At 34.0% G+C, this 14359-nt stretch overlaps 1 protein-coding gene across 1 annotated transcript in view; it reads left to right on the plus strand.

Moving 5' to 3' along the window:
- The first annotated feature begins 10227 nt into the window (after positions 1-10227).
- LOC111704998 (deoxynucleoside kinase) overlaps positions 10228-14359 on the plus strand; it is a 9469-nt gene continuing 5337 nt past the window's right edge. Inside the window, exons 1-5 of the mRNA XM_023477414.1 lie at positions 10228-10242; positions 11582-11665; positions 12559-12677; positions 13141-13291; positions 13630-13695. Of these exons, the coding sequence (XP_023333182.1) occupies positions 10228-10242; positions 11582-11665; positions 12559-12677; positions 13141-13291; positions 13630-13695 (435 nt within the window). The remainder of the gene's footprint in view (positions 10243-11581; positions 11666-12558; positions 12678-13140; positions 13292-13629; positions 13696-14359) is intronic.

Genomic DNA, 14359 nt, shown 5'->3' on the forward strand with positions numbered 1-14359 from the left:
TTAATCAGGTGATATAGTTAACGACGTAGGAATTGTAATTATATATATTAACTTTAACTTATAACATATAAATAGGACGGATAGGCAGTAGAGTGGATCAACATTAATACCAATACATTCCCATCTTTGCATGAGGATCACTTGACATTACAATTAGTCCTTTAAAATAGCCGGTTTACATTGTCTGTATTGTATGAAGTCTTTGCAAAATTTAGATTGTCTGTATTGTATGAAGTCTATGCAAGTTTAGATTGTCTGTATTGTATGAAGTCTATGCAAGGTTTAGATTTTCTGTATTGCATGAAGTCTATACAAGGTTTAAATTGTCTGTATTGTATGAAGTCTATGCAAGGTTTAGATTGTCTGTATTGTATGAAGTCTGTGCAAGGTTTAGATTGCCTGTATTGTATGAAGTCTATGCAACGCTTAGATTGTCTGTATTGTATGAAGTCTATGCAAGGTTGATATTTTAGATATGAATTCTTATATTTTGGTGAATAATGTTGTGAACCATATCCCTAATGTAACCCTGTTGTAAAAGTCGTCTCCGACAAACTGTACCTCCGTTGAATACTCCGTCCACCCACCAAACCAAACCTTGCCAAGGATTTTGCATAAATATAAACAATAACCTCATAGAGCTAATAAAACTTAAAGTGCATTAAAAGAACCCATTTAAACATAATTTTCAGTGAATCATTTACAAATAAACAGTGAAATTACTTTAACCAGATAAATATTCATTTCAGAAGAATTAAATTGCTTTAGACTTCAGTTCAAACAACTTTTTGGCCTAACACAGTTTTCTAGATTGTAAGTTCCATATACCTAATTCACAACAGTACCTTTTAAACCTTTTATTTATCAGTTCACAACAGTACCTTTGAATACTTTATTTATCGATTCACAACAGCAATAAAATATGATCCCCAAATCCTGCTAAACCTACTAAACCTAAAATCTCCAATTCTGCTAAACCTACAAAACCTAGAATTCCAAAACCTTTAAGCCTTTGTTCAATTCTCAATGGTACATGTTTCTAAACCAATTGTTCAATACTCATTTATTGATAAAACCTTCAACTGTTTAATCTTTATTAACAATTATTATTTATATGCATGTAGGAAACCTCCTTACTGAAATATACATTTTCAAGAAGTTCTCATCTATCTGTGTATGGTTGGAAAGAGTGTTTCCCTCACGAATTCGCCTTATTTACATAAAGAAGTCCTTTTTGAAAAAATAGATTGTTAAATTATTCATTTGTACTGCACTTCAAATGAATATGTAGCATGATTTGCTTAATCATGTGATATATATAATGATGTACATCTTAATTACTTATTTTAACTATGCTGTAAATTTGTAACATGATTGTCTTTATCATGTGATATAGATAACAATGTAGGAATTTTATTTACATCTATTAACTTTAACTTGTAACATATAAACCTCAAATACATTAGTTGATATATAGACTCCGCTTTGATTACAGTGTTGAGAGTAATTTGGTTTTCGTTGAAACATTAGGGCTGAGATCGCGCCCATTGGTTTGGCATTGATAGAATACTAGCTAGTGTCTGGTTGAAATTGATAGCTCATGAGATCGTGCCAAGTAGATTAGCATTGATCAATTAATAGCTAGTGTCCTTGTTGACATTAATAGCTAACAAGATCGCGCCCAATGGTTTGGCATTAATAGAATACAAGCTAGTTTCTGGTTGACATCCATAGCTCATGAGATCCTATCCAGTGGTTAGACATTGATTTATTAATAGCTAGTGTCCTTGATGACATCGATATCTGACCAGATTGCGCCCTTTGGTTTGGCGTTGATAGAATACAAGCTAGTGTCGCGTTGACATCGATAGCTCACAAGATTGTGCCCAGTGTTTGGCATTAAAAGGTTACAAGATTTTAATCGGGTTCAGACATTGATTACTAAGTGGAACTGAATTGTACCTGGATAGATAGATACGGGTCTGCGACTGTGAGCAGTGTTTCAGGTAGGGTATTTACTACAAAAGTGGTAGAAGTAGCAAGATTCAAGGAACTCTAGTTAAATACCACAGACTCCACCGAAAAAGAACAAGTATTACCTGTTTAAAAATGGTAATAGGAGAAAACTGTGTATGGAGAAACAGTAACAGTGCAGCAGCAAAGTTAGGATTGCTACCAAAGTGTGACAATGGACAGTTTTAAATTGTACCTTGAGTACCCAGTGAAGATTGAAGAATCAGACCTCAGAGTACCAAACATGAAGGAAACCGGAAAAGTTGGTGGAAACCTTCAATTCAAGGAATTGGAAGTCCTGAAGCAGAGATTGGAACAAGAATTTTAAAAAAAGATTTAATAAGTAAGAACAATGTTGGAGCAGAACAAGAAGATGGATTAATCACATCAACAATGTAACGTAACATAACAACATAGGAATATCTACAAGGAGAAGTGGAAACAGGGTAAGCAACCAAGGATACATATGAAGAGATGTGTGATATCAAAAATAATACCAGAGAAAGAGAACAGGGTTTCTTTAAAAGAGCATCCAAATATGATGGAAATCCAGAAATAATGTTTGAATGGTGAAAAAACTCATCTGATTAGCATGGAATGCAAAACAATCCCAAACAAAGCAGTGAAAAGGATGCTGTGGTCCTGCATCCCCGGATCAGCTACAGTGAAACCCTTAATAACGAATACATTGGAAGAATTTATCAAATGTCGTCTTGACAATCTTTCAATGAGTTTTATACTATGTTACGTAAATTTCAGTATTTGCAAACTAAATAAATAGCCATGAATATGCGGGAACAGTTTTAAAGAGTTCCATATAATCATTTAATTAAAAAGCTAAATATCTGCAACATTCCATTATCAGAAAGTGAAGAATACGACATTTGATGAATTCTTTCGATGTATTCATGTTTCACTCTCAGAATATATATAATATAGAATAACAGGTGGCAGCATTTGGTTTGGGAAGTGTTGGACTGTGGGGGTTATGCAGTACAATACATAAATGTCCAGATGTTCAGTAATCTTTGGGGGGCATTTTGAAGATTCACTATCCAAACTTTCTCTTGTTATCTTTTTATCATTACTTCAGTTAATCAAACACGTATTTTCAAAACTGTTTCAAATAGTTTTCTTCCTTTCAAAATGTGAAAAAGAAAACCAAAACAAAATGGAAATAATTGGGGTAACTTTTCCGCCCCCCCCCTCTCCCTCCCTTCGGGCCTGAGCAAGGCCAAACTGTGTAACCTCAAATAATTACCTACAATAAAATACAGAAATGTAATTTTTCACATTTAGATGACCATAGTACTTGGCCAAACACATAAGTAAATGCTTGTTATCTGTGTAACCTCAAATTTTAAATAATTATCGACCATACCATGCAAAATAAAATGTGCACATTAAGGTGGCCACAGCGCTTGGCCAACAAGCTGGTCCATTCAAATTTTAAACCTTGTTTATAGAAACTTTTAACTCTTTTCTCTCGTAAGTCGTAGTTTCTTTAAACCTGCATGGTCCTTTCTTTTAAAAATGCAATATCAGAGAGGGGGGGGGGGGGCACAGCCCTTTCTACAAGAAATAACCAAACTTTTAATAGCAAAAAAATTAGCAAAATTTGTTCAATTATTTATTTCATTAGCTAATTAAAATGAATAATTTGAAAGCTATTCATTTTTAAACAGTATTAGCATAGTATTTTGTGCCTGATTCCAGAATTGGTTTCTCTGACATAGTTGTAAGCTTTTCTTGAATATCCTTGAAGAGTTAGAGAAAATTTCATGAACTCAAAGCTGTACTTTTCATTTATGTAGTTAGACAACTTAATTCTTCTTTTTTGTATTGCTGGATAATTGCGTCAGCAATTAATCCATTTTCTGGAATTTCTTCAAAGCTAGAGGTGTAAAATTCTTCTGTTGTCTGTTCTTCAACTTTTCTCTTGTTGTTGGCTGAAACAAAAAAATTGAAATGTCTAAAATTAGCAAAATTCAGCACACATTTTAATTGTCATAAAAATATAGAAGAAAAATACTAAGATCTATTTATGCATGCCCAAAATCATGAAATTGTGAGTTAAAATAGGAAATAAAAATTCTTTTACTATTTAACAAACGTTTTAATGAATTTTTAGTAATACCTTACTCAGGAGGAAAAGAGCTACTCTGAGGTATATCAGAACTCCTCTGTAGGAGAACAGAACTCATCTGAGGTAGAACAGAACTCCCTGAGGTAGAACAGAACTCCCCCGAGGTAGAACAGAATTACTCCTAGAGGGAACAGTTGAAGTCTGTTCATGACTAAGAAGAATGTCCTAAAATTATGAATGAAATATTAAAATACATTTCTTAAACACTTTCCTTTTAAACCCTCCTGATGATATTAAGATATTGAAGCACCCGTTGTTCTGTGGAAAAATTCGTTTACGAAACAAATAATTTAGGTTTCTCTATAGGTGCACTATGGATTTATACTACATTAAGGGAAATTGCTAGAATTCAACATATTTTAAGGAATACAACAATATCTTTTAATTTAAAATTGTTTAGAATTCTCCTATGTGCCCCTAGGGAGGGCTTTGGGTATTTAGGAAAAGTCAGAAAATTTCAACAGCATCAGACCAATAATTTTTTAGTTATGTAGAAAAAACTACAGGGGGTCTAATTGCCCCCCCCCCCCCAGCAGGAATAGGGTTAAGCAACATACAGTGATAACCAGAAAACTCAGGAATGTAAGAAGATTTTGAGGATCAAGTTTAACTTTAAAAAAATCATTAACCATGAAACACAGCATTTGTGCAGTGTAAAAAGACCCATTTCACAAAAAAAAATCATTTTTGTAGTGTCTGGTAAAACTATTTGCTTTGTAACGCGATCAAATACACTTGAGTACTGATATAATGTTGTCTTCCTATTTCATTGTTTTCTGGTTATCACTGTATATAAATGTTACATTTCGATCTTTATTATTGTTGTTACGCAAAAACTAGTCCTTCAGCAGTCCAAAAACGTCACAGCAAAGTGTACGGAAACACTATCTCCCCCTCCTTATATTCATGTTAATTCTCCTTGATTCACAGTAGTGGTACTTTAACTAAAGCTATACCAGGCGCACTGTCTAATATTATTTAGATTGTATTACAATTGCCGGTTTTATCATTTTCAAAAGTTTAAGATGTCTTTAACGTTTTCCAAAACCTTGGAAAATTCCAGAACGATTGTTTCATAAATCAGAATTTTCCGGAACAATATTCTGTATCGTTCGGTAATCTGGAACAATGTTCTGGAAATTTTGGTTTACGGGAAAAAAACGTTCTGGAAATCTTTGCGGAATTCCGGAACACAGGTTTTCAAGTTTTCAACGAGATAGCATGATGGAGAACTGGTTGATAATTCAGGTGATTATATCATGGACCCGATCTTTGTGTTATACTCGTGGTAAATCTACTTTTCACAATCTTTAAGATTCCTTCTGTGTACAGCACGGGTAAAAAACGCGAAAATATATTCTTTGAAAATTCTCATCGTTATATATTTTACATGTTGTACAAGTAGCAAAATAAACCAGTGCAGGATCTTGCATATTCCTATCCTGTTAAACTCGAGTAATGCAATGCCAGAATGTTTAGATTTTAATTCTCGTAATTATCACGTGTAATATATTTGAGATAGTTTAGAAGTACATTATTGCTTCTAGATATAAATACATATTAAATAAAGAGTGTATAAAAGGAGAGGAAGTTGAGAAGGTCTTCTCCGGTTCAAGGGTCCGACACAACTGATTTGCGGTTTTCATAATCCTCTTTCGGGGATTTCATATCCTCTACAGAAGTCCCCCCCCAAGTCTTGAGTACAGAGAGTGTCGAGACTGATAATTAGCTCCTTGTAAGTGTTTACGGAAAAGGAGTAGAAGGAGTTCTGGTGATGATATTATTCACAACTAATTGTTTGTGAATTTCTGATCTGCCCCCTCCCCACGTCATGATCAACCTTGTGTAAGGCTGGCCAGTGGCCATTTAAAGAGATCTGTTGTAGTGAAGGTTAGGCGGGCATAGATTCAACCTGTAGAGAACTGGCGTCCAGAATATCTACAAGTAGGTTAAGATGGTAGCTGAGTTGTTTGATAGCTCCAGAAGTATCTGAGGTTTAGCTTATTAGCTCCAGGAGTAGCTGAGTTTTAGCTAATTAGCTCCAGGAGTAGCTGAGATTTAGCTTATTAGCTCCAATTCGTTAACGATCGTTAACGACAACCCTTCGTAAACGATCGTTAACGACGACCCCTTCATTAACGATCGTTAACGAAGAGAGGAAACCGACCTGAAAGCATCTGTACTTATCATTGAGTAGTTTTTAAGAAAACATCAAGGAGTTTAACTCCCCCACAACTGTTAAACTTCATGTAAGACGACATTCAATAAAGTTGCATGTAATTTTTTTTCCAAAAACGACTGTTTTGATAAAGTTCAACGTTTCGTGAACGATCGTTAACGACAACCCTTCGTTAACGATCTTTAACGACGACCTTTCGTTAATGAGCGTTAACGACGACCCTTCGTTAACGATCGTTAACATAATTGTCAATAAAAGTTTTTTTCAAAAACGATCGTTTTTTCAAAAACTATCGTTTTTTTTAAAAACAATCGTATAAAAAACGGTCGCAAATCGTTTTAATAAAAACGATCGTTTACAAAAACGATTGCTATTCGTTTTCTAAAAGTTCAAAACGAGTGGGTCGTTTTTAAAAACGATCGTTTTTTTCCGAAAACGAAAAGATCGTTTTTGAAAACGAAACAAAAAACTATCGTTTAACGATCGTTTTCAAAAACGATTAACAACCCTGCCAACGTGTTAATCATGAGTAATGTAATGCCAGAATATCTAGATTTTAATTCTTGTGAATATCACGAGCAAAATATTTGAGATATCACGGGAAGAACTTCATGTTTTAATAGAGTTACAAAATCACAACACTTGATGTCTCTGCTCATCTTTTAGAAACTAAAAGTTTATTGTAGTAAAATGAAATATTTTAACTGGCATACATTTTTCAGAATTTAACAAGTATGAGTATAGAAAAGTTTCACATTGAATTTTGTATTGTATTTCTCAACAACCCCTTTTTGGAATATCCATCTTTTATATGTATAAAGGAAGGAGCAATCTTACAGTTATGAACACATTAACACGCTTGAACACTATTCAGACTTGAAATATTACTTTTACTTTGTAATAAGAATAGTTTAATATAAAAGATTTAAACTCAAATGTTTAGTTTCTAAACATTTTTTAATAATTGTATATTTTAATTACACAGTATATTTTAAAGTATATTTATAAATCATAAATCAATTATACCCAAGTAACAAAAGTGAGGAATTTCCCCAGAATCTCCTACCGTGGGCTGACTTTCTTTGGAGAATTTCCAAGGAATTTCTCAAGAATAATTTCCTGTAACTGATTCCTTGGAAAATCTCGAGAAATTCCCCAGAATTAGTCCCCAAGATCAGAGATTTTTGTGGGATCACAGTTTTGAGACTTAGTTTGAGAAATTCCTGAGAAATTCTTGGGACTTGGTCACCATGTTTACGGATTTTTAGGGGAATTTATTAAGAGAACTAGTTTCAAGAAATTCCTGGGAATTTTTCCGAAATTTCACCTCAAGAAAATGCTGAGAATTTCTCCTGATTAATTCTCTGGAAATTCCTGAGAAATTCTTAGAGCTTGGTTACCGGCGCTACGACATCTGCTCTATTTCCATTTGCTCTAGTTCCATTTGATCTATCAAGTCATTTGCTCTATACGTCATTTGCTCTATACGTCATTTGCTCTATATTCAATCTGCTCTATACCTCATTTGCTCTATGACTAAACACGTCATTTGCTCTATAAACTAAAAATACACTACAAAATAGCTTTTATTGGAATTCCTGAGTGTAACTTGACTATGAAATGCGGGATTTTTTTTGGAAAATTCGCAAATTGCAGTTTTAATCAGTTCTTCAAAGTTCATTATGACAGAGAGACTGCTCAATAATAAGAGGGGTATAAAAACCTAATATGTGGTGAAAACTATATTGCTTGGTCTCACAATATGCACAAATACCAGAGAAACAAAACTATCTCCAGGAAGTTGGTGGAATAATGAAACTGTAGGAAGAACTGTAAAATGTAAAATTGTAAAAATATAGTTTTAATATGATTAGATGTTTGTAAAATATGTTTATAGAGCAAATGACGTGATTTACTCATAGAGCAAATGTTGAGTAGAGCAATTGGACCATCACAGTCATAAAAATGTGTATAGAGCAAATGACATGTTATGTCATAGATCAATTGACGTATAGAGCAGATTAAATATAGAGCAATCGTCGTGATCTATGAGCTATAGAGCAAATGGTTAATAGAGCAAATGGAACTAGAGCAAATGGCCATAGAGCAAATGGAAATAGAGCAGAATGTCGTAGCGCCTTGGTTACCATGTTTATGGATTTTAAGGTGAATTATAAAAAGAATTTGTTTCAAGAAATTCCTGGGAATTTCTCGAGAATTTAACCCCAAGAATTTCATGAGAAATTCTCCTGAATGCTTCTCCGGAAATTCCTGAGAAATTCTTAGGACTTATAAATCACCAAGGTTACGGATTTTTAGAGGAATTAAATAAGAGAAGTAGTTTTGAGAAGTTCCTGAGAATTTCTCTGGAATTTTTCTCAAGAAATTCTTAAAAATTTCTCAGGAATATTTCTCTGGAAATTCCAAAGAAATTCTCATGACTTCATCACAGAATTTTCAAGTTCTGTTTTTCTCCATTAGGTGTCTTCTATGTTCTCTTCTATTTTGCACTGCCAAACTAAATCTTTTTTTCTTTGCATCCTTATTGATAAAAAATGATAATTTACTTTAGAACCATCTTTTAAAAAAATATTTTGAAATTTATTTTTCATTTTTTTTTTTTGACAATTCAGTAAGATCAAAGACTACTATAACATTCTGACTTAAGAAGATGGTTATACTTCTAAAAAGTTGGAGGGGCAATAAAGTTGTTATGTTATTTACTACTATTAGGCCTCAGTCCTGGTTAGTGAATTTACTCAGAAATAAGCTGAGAATGCTTCAAGATATTCCTGAAGAACTCTTGAGAAAATCTTGGGAATAATTCCCTGGAAATTCCCAAGAATTTTCACAAATTTTGCCGACATTTTTTCCAGTTTTTCTGCAGAATTGGTAACAAGAAATTCCCTGGAATTGGTTACAAGAAATTCCTTGGATAGAGTTATGAGAATTTCCTCGGAATGGGTTACAAGAAATTCCACAGACCTGGTTCCTCGGAATGGGTTACGAGAAATTCCTCGGAATAGCTGTCAACATTTTCCCCGGATTTTCCTGTGAAAGATTCCTGAGAATTTCCACAGATTCCCATGAAAGATTCCTGGGAATTTCCGCGGATTTTCTGCAAAATTGTTACTTGGAAAGATCCATGAGCCCCGCACTATCCTGTCTGAACCCAGGTAGTATAGCAGACCCTTGGCTGCAGGTCGAACCCCCCAAAACCCTGTTGAACCCCACAGATTCCTTAAAAAAAAAACTATATATTGGTTTCCAAAATGTATTTCTTGGGGTGAAATTCCCGAGAAATTCCCAGGAATTTCTCAAAACTAATTCTCTTAATAAAATCCCTTTAAAATCCGTATACATGGTGATCAAGTCCTAAGAATATCTCAGGAATTTCTGGAGAAGCGTTTAGGAGAATTTCTCAGGAATAACTTTGGGTGAAATTCCGGAGGAAATTCCCAGGAATTTCTTGAAAATAAAAATCCTTAAACTTGGTGACCAAGTACTGAGAATTTCTCAGGAATTTCCGGAGAAGTAATCAGGAGAAATTCTCAGAATTTTCATGGGATGAAATTCCCCCGAAAAATCCGTAAACATGGTGACCAAGTCCTAAGAATTTCTCAGGGAATTCCTGCCATGTTACATTCTCTATTTTTCTCATTGCTTTCAAACAATTTAGCACATTATGGATGGAAGAAAAAACTATTCACCAAACCAATTGTCATGTTTTGTGGGACACTCTGTATAAATTATTTTATCTCATCTCGAGCGAACGGTATCATTTTGTTATGGCCAATTTCTTATTCATTTAACATTAGGTACAACTATAGGTCGTATCTATCTATCTACACTGCTCTGGCAAAGCGTAAGTCGTAACCATAGTGTGACTATGGTTCTACCTAAGGTAGAGCGTCTAAGAAATTGACCATGATTGGTGGAGAATGGAGTTTGGGAGCGGGAGAGGGGGGGGGGGGGGGGTGAGAGTTTGAAGGGCGAGGGGGGATTCTTATCTAGAATAAAAACAGCTGATTTTACGAAATTTAACCGCGGAGTTAAAACTGAACAGTGAGTGAACACTAACAGACAACAGATTACGGTAACAATCTCAAGGAACATCAATTGTCTTTAAACATTTTTTTTAAAGGTGAATATTTGCAAGTTATCTTTTTCCATCTCATAATCTGAGTTCGTTTCCCTTATATTCATTTGACAGCCCAATTTTTTAAAAATAATCTTTATTGTTTGTTTATTTTCTTGTGGTTTTTAACAATTTTTTAAAAATCTTTTTTTATCGATTTTGATGGTTATTATATCGTTAGAACTAACGAGGGTCAACCCAGACCGAAATATATTTTCAATAAATGTGGAACTAACATCTACTATCTGTCCAGACATTGTCTTGTAACCTACCCTTACCCCTTCATATCGGATATCATTGTATTAATTTTGATCCCAGAAATCGTCTTAACCTAACCTTAAATAATACAAAATAACTTAAAATTAATGGTCATATACAAAATTGATAGAGCTAGCCGCGGCGCTTGGCCCATAAATTGTTAACCTAACCTGACCCTAAAATAATACAAAATAACTTAAAATTAATGGTCATATACAAAATTGATAAGAGGGGGGGGGGAGCCCACAAATCGTATACTAGTACGAACCCTACCTGTACAGTTTGATTGTAGTACGAACCCTACCTGTATAGTTTGATTGTGTATTTGTACTGGATATACCTGTATAGTAGATGGTGTATGTGAACTGAATAAACCTGTATATAGTCATGACAGTGTACGTCTACGGAATATACCTGTATAAATAGATGGTGTATGTGTACTGAACACATCTATATATGGATGATGAATGTAAACTGAATTAAACTGTATAGTTTGATGGTGTATAAGTACGGAATATACCTGTATAGTTAGATGGTGGATGTATACTGAATCACTTGTATTGATAGTGAAAGTAAACTGAATAGACCTGTATAAATTGATGGTTTATGTGTGCTGAATATACATGTATTGTTAGATGGTGCATGTGTACTGAATAAACCTGTATAGTTTGATGGCTTATGCGAACTGAATAAACCTGTGTAGTTTTATGGTGTATTTGTACTGAATGTACCTGTATAGTTTGATGGTGTATGTGTACAGAATGTACCTGTATTGTTAGATGGTGCATTTGTACTGAATAAACCTGTATAGTTTGATGATTTATGTGTACTGAATAAGCCTGTATAGTTTGATGGTGTATGTGTACTGAAAGAACCTGTTGATAAATGGAGAAATGTAAACGGCCACAATCTCCTTCAATTGATGTACCAGGTATAAATAAAAAAATAATTACCTAAATGGAAAATGTAACGAATAAAGCAAGGAGTAACCCCCCCGGCAGCCAGTGAGTAAACCAGGCGTCAGGCTAAATATGGTTTAACACTTTATATTTTCCTAATCTAGAAGTATCTAGAAGTAAAGCGAGACATATTTAATTTAGTTTATTTGTTAATTACTGAATAATGAATTCCTTTGAACCTTTTAGATATTTTCTGGTCTTCTGCAGATTAGCCTAAAGGTTTTCATAGGAAGGGTTTACATCGAATATGGAGGCAGGGGGGGGGGATTTACGCTGCATTTGATAAGAGTTCGATAAGAGTTAGTTGTCTATCCTTAAAATCAGTGCTTAGGATCCGGATCCGTTGAATCCGCAAGATCTTGGCTTCTTGGATCCGGATCTGCAAAAATATGCAGATCCACGGATCCGGATCCAAGGGTCAAAATATCAACCAAAAACTGCAAAAAAAAATGTTAAATCTCAAAACCCAATTTTGAACTATTGAAAAAAGAGAAATTATAAAAATTTCTGAATGCTTCATAAAGTTTAGCATAAAAATAAGACAAATTTGAAAATTTTGCTTTGTTAAAAAAATTCAGTAAGTTTATTAAAAAATAACCTGGATCTTTTTTTTCCAGTGCCGATTCAGGATCCGGATCAAAATTAAATGGATCCTTAGCACTGCTTTAAATATTATTTTAAACAATTATTTATAAAATTTCAAAATAATACATGAATGAGAAATGGAAGTTCAAAATTTCTGCTCTCAATTCAATATTTAGACACCAAAGATTTAGAAAATCTTTTAGAATGTTGGGAGATTTTTCAAAGGATAGAAATAATCTGATATGTTTAATTGTTCTAAAACATTTACTATTGTTGCTAGGACCCTAAGAGGTATGCTATGCCTTTCCAGTCCAATGTCCAGCTGACAATGCTAGAACTGCATAATAAGAAAACCAGTAAATCCATCAAACTTATGGAAAGATCTATATTCTCGGCCAGGTAGGAAATCCCCCCCCCAAAAAAAAATTTACTATTACCCCCGTTTGAAGGCTTTCAACCCTTCATTACAAAGTTTTCGTATGGGATATCGAGTCCAGTCGCTAAGGCCCTCGTCTAAATATATAAAGTAGAGTTCTTGTTTGTTTTTATGTCCCTGATGATAATCCATGAACCCATTTACCGATATACCTCAAATTTTGATTTGGAACTCATTTAAACCACGAGAATCTTCTAAACTTGGTTTTACCAATTCTAAATTGAGTGGGTTGACTTTAAAGAGAACTGCTCCAGGCAAAGCCAGGTTTTCTAGCCTTATGGGTTTCCTCGAAAAAATTCAGCGCTTTTGGACCAGCCGTTTGGCCATCTGTAAACATATTTATATATTTGTATGTGTGTGTATATATAATATATATATGAGCCAAGACCTTTATTATATAGATAATCTATTATCTTTTATTTTCAGATATTGTTTTGTGGAGAACCTTTACAGATCGGAGGTCATTGAAGCCTCAGAGTTCGAGGTTCTCTCCCAGTGGTTCGAGTATGTCGTGAACTCCTCTGACATCGACCTCGAAGTTGACCTCGTCGTTTATCTTCGAACAGAACCAGAGAAGGTCCAAAATCATTTTGTTAGTTTACCAAAAAAAAGCCTAAGCACAAAATTGATAGACAAAACTGTAAACCACCACTGCTTAAATAATTACACGAACTTCACGCCTTTATCTTCATTTTTAGCAGTGGCATATATGCTCTTTAACAAACCTATTTTTTGCCCAATCCTCTTATCAAATATATTTTCATTCCCTAAAATTGGGAAATAAATGATTTTTACGTGGAAATTTAATTATTGAACAGTAAAAGGTATAAAAAGGTGAAAAAACCTTGCCAGTTGATTTTTTCCTCCAATCATTTTAAAGGAAGTTATATGAAATTTATCTTTGAACTTGTTCAGGCTTTAGATAGAATAAAAGCTAGAGGTCGTGGGGAGGAGAACAGTATTCCACTCCAATATCTTCAGGTTAAAAAAATTCTACTGGACACCCAATTTTGAAAAGAGGAATGCATCTTTCGTTTATTTGCGATAACCCCAAAAGTATTTGTGAATAGAAGCTCAACTTTTCTGGCTTTTCTAACTAACACATGTCCCTCAATTAAGGATACAAGATGGGCTATCTTCTGCCTGAGTCCTTCAGGCATACTGCCTAAATGCCTATACCAGACTAAATCTATATCTAGACCTACTTACAGTCATTGGATTTTAACATTTTACAGCTCTATGGAAAGCCTATTACAAAGGCAAGCAGATTGCACAATTTGTGCAAAGAAATTTTGCATAGATTTTGGACAAATGCCTTTAAATGGAATTTGCACATTTTCATTTTTTCTTGAATTCACAGATAGGGTTAAAAAAATTTAAAATGTTTTTGCACATTTGAATTCGCTTGGTCAAGGGCATTTCAAAAATGTAAAATTCGTTGAAATTTACGCAATTTTTTTGCACATTATTTACTTAATAACTAGATTTCGCAATAAATATTTGTATTTTTGCTAATTTGCCATTTTTTGTCAGACTATTGTTATAAAGGCAAAGGGCTTTGAAAAACGTATCAAGTGATATAGATTTGTGTCACAATAAGATTTGAAGGGGGTTGGGGGTCAATTTGAACCCCCCCCCCCCCCCC

The sequence above is a fragment of the Eurytemora carolleeae genome, unplaced genomic scaffold (genome assembly GCF_000591075.1).
Source record: "Eurytemora carolleeae unplaced genomic scaffold, Eaff_2.0 scaffold637, whole genome shotgun sequence".
Classification (NCBI taxonomy): domain Eukaryota; kingdom Metazoa; phylum Arthropoda; class Copepoda; order Calanoida; family Temoridae; genus Eurytemora; species Eurytemora carolleeae.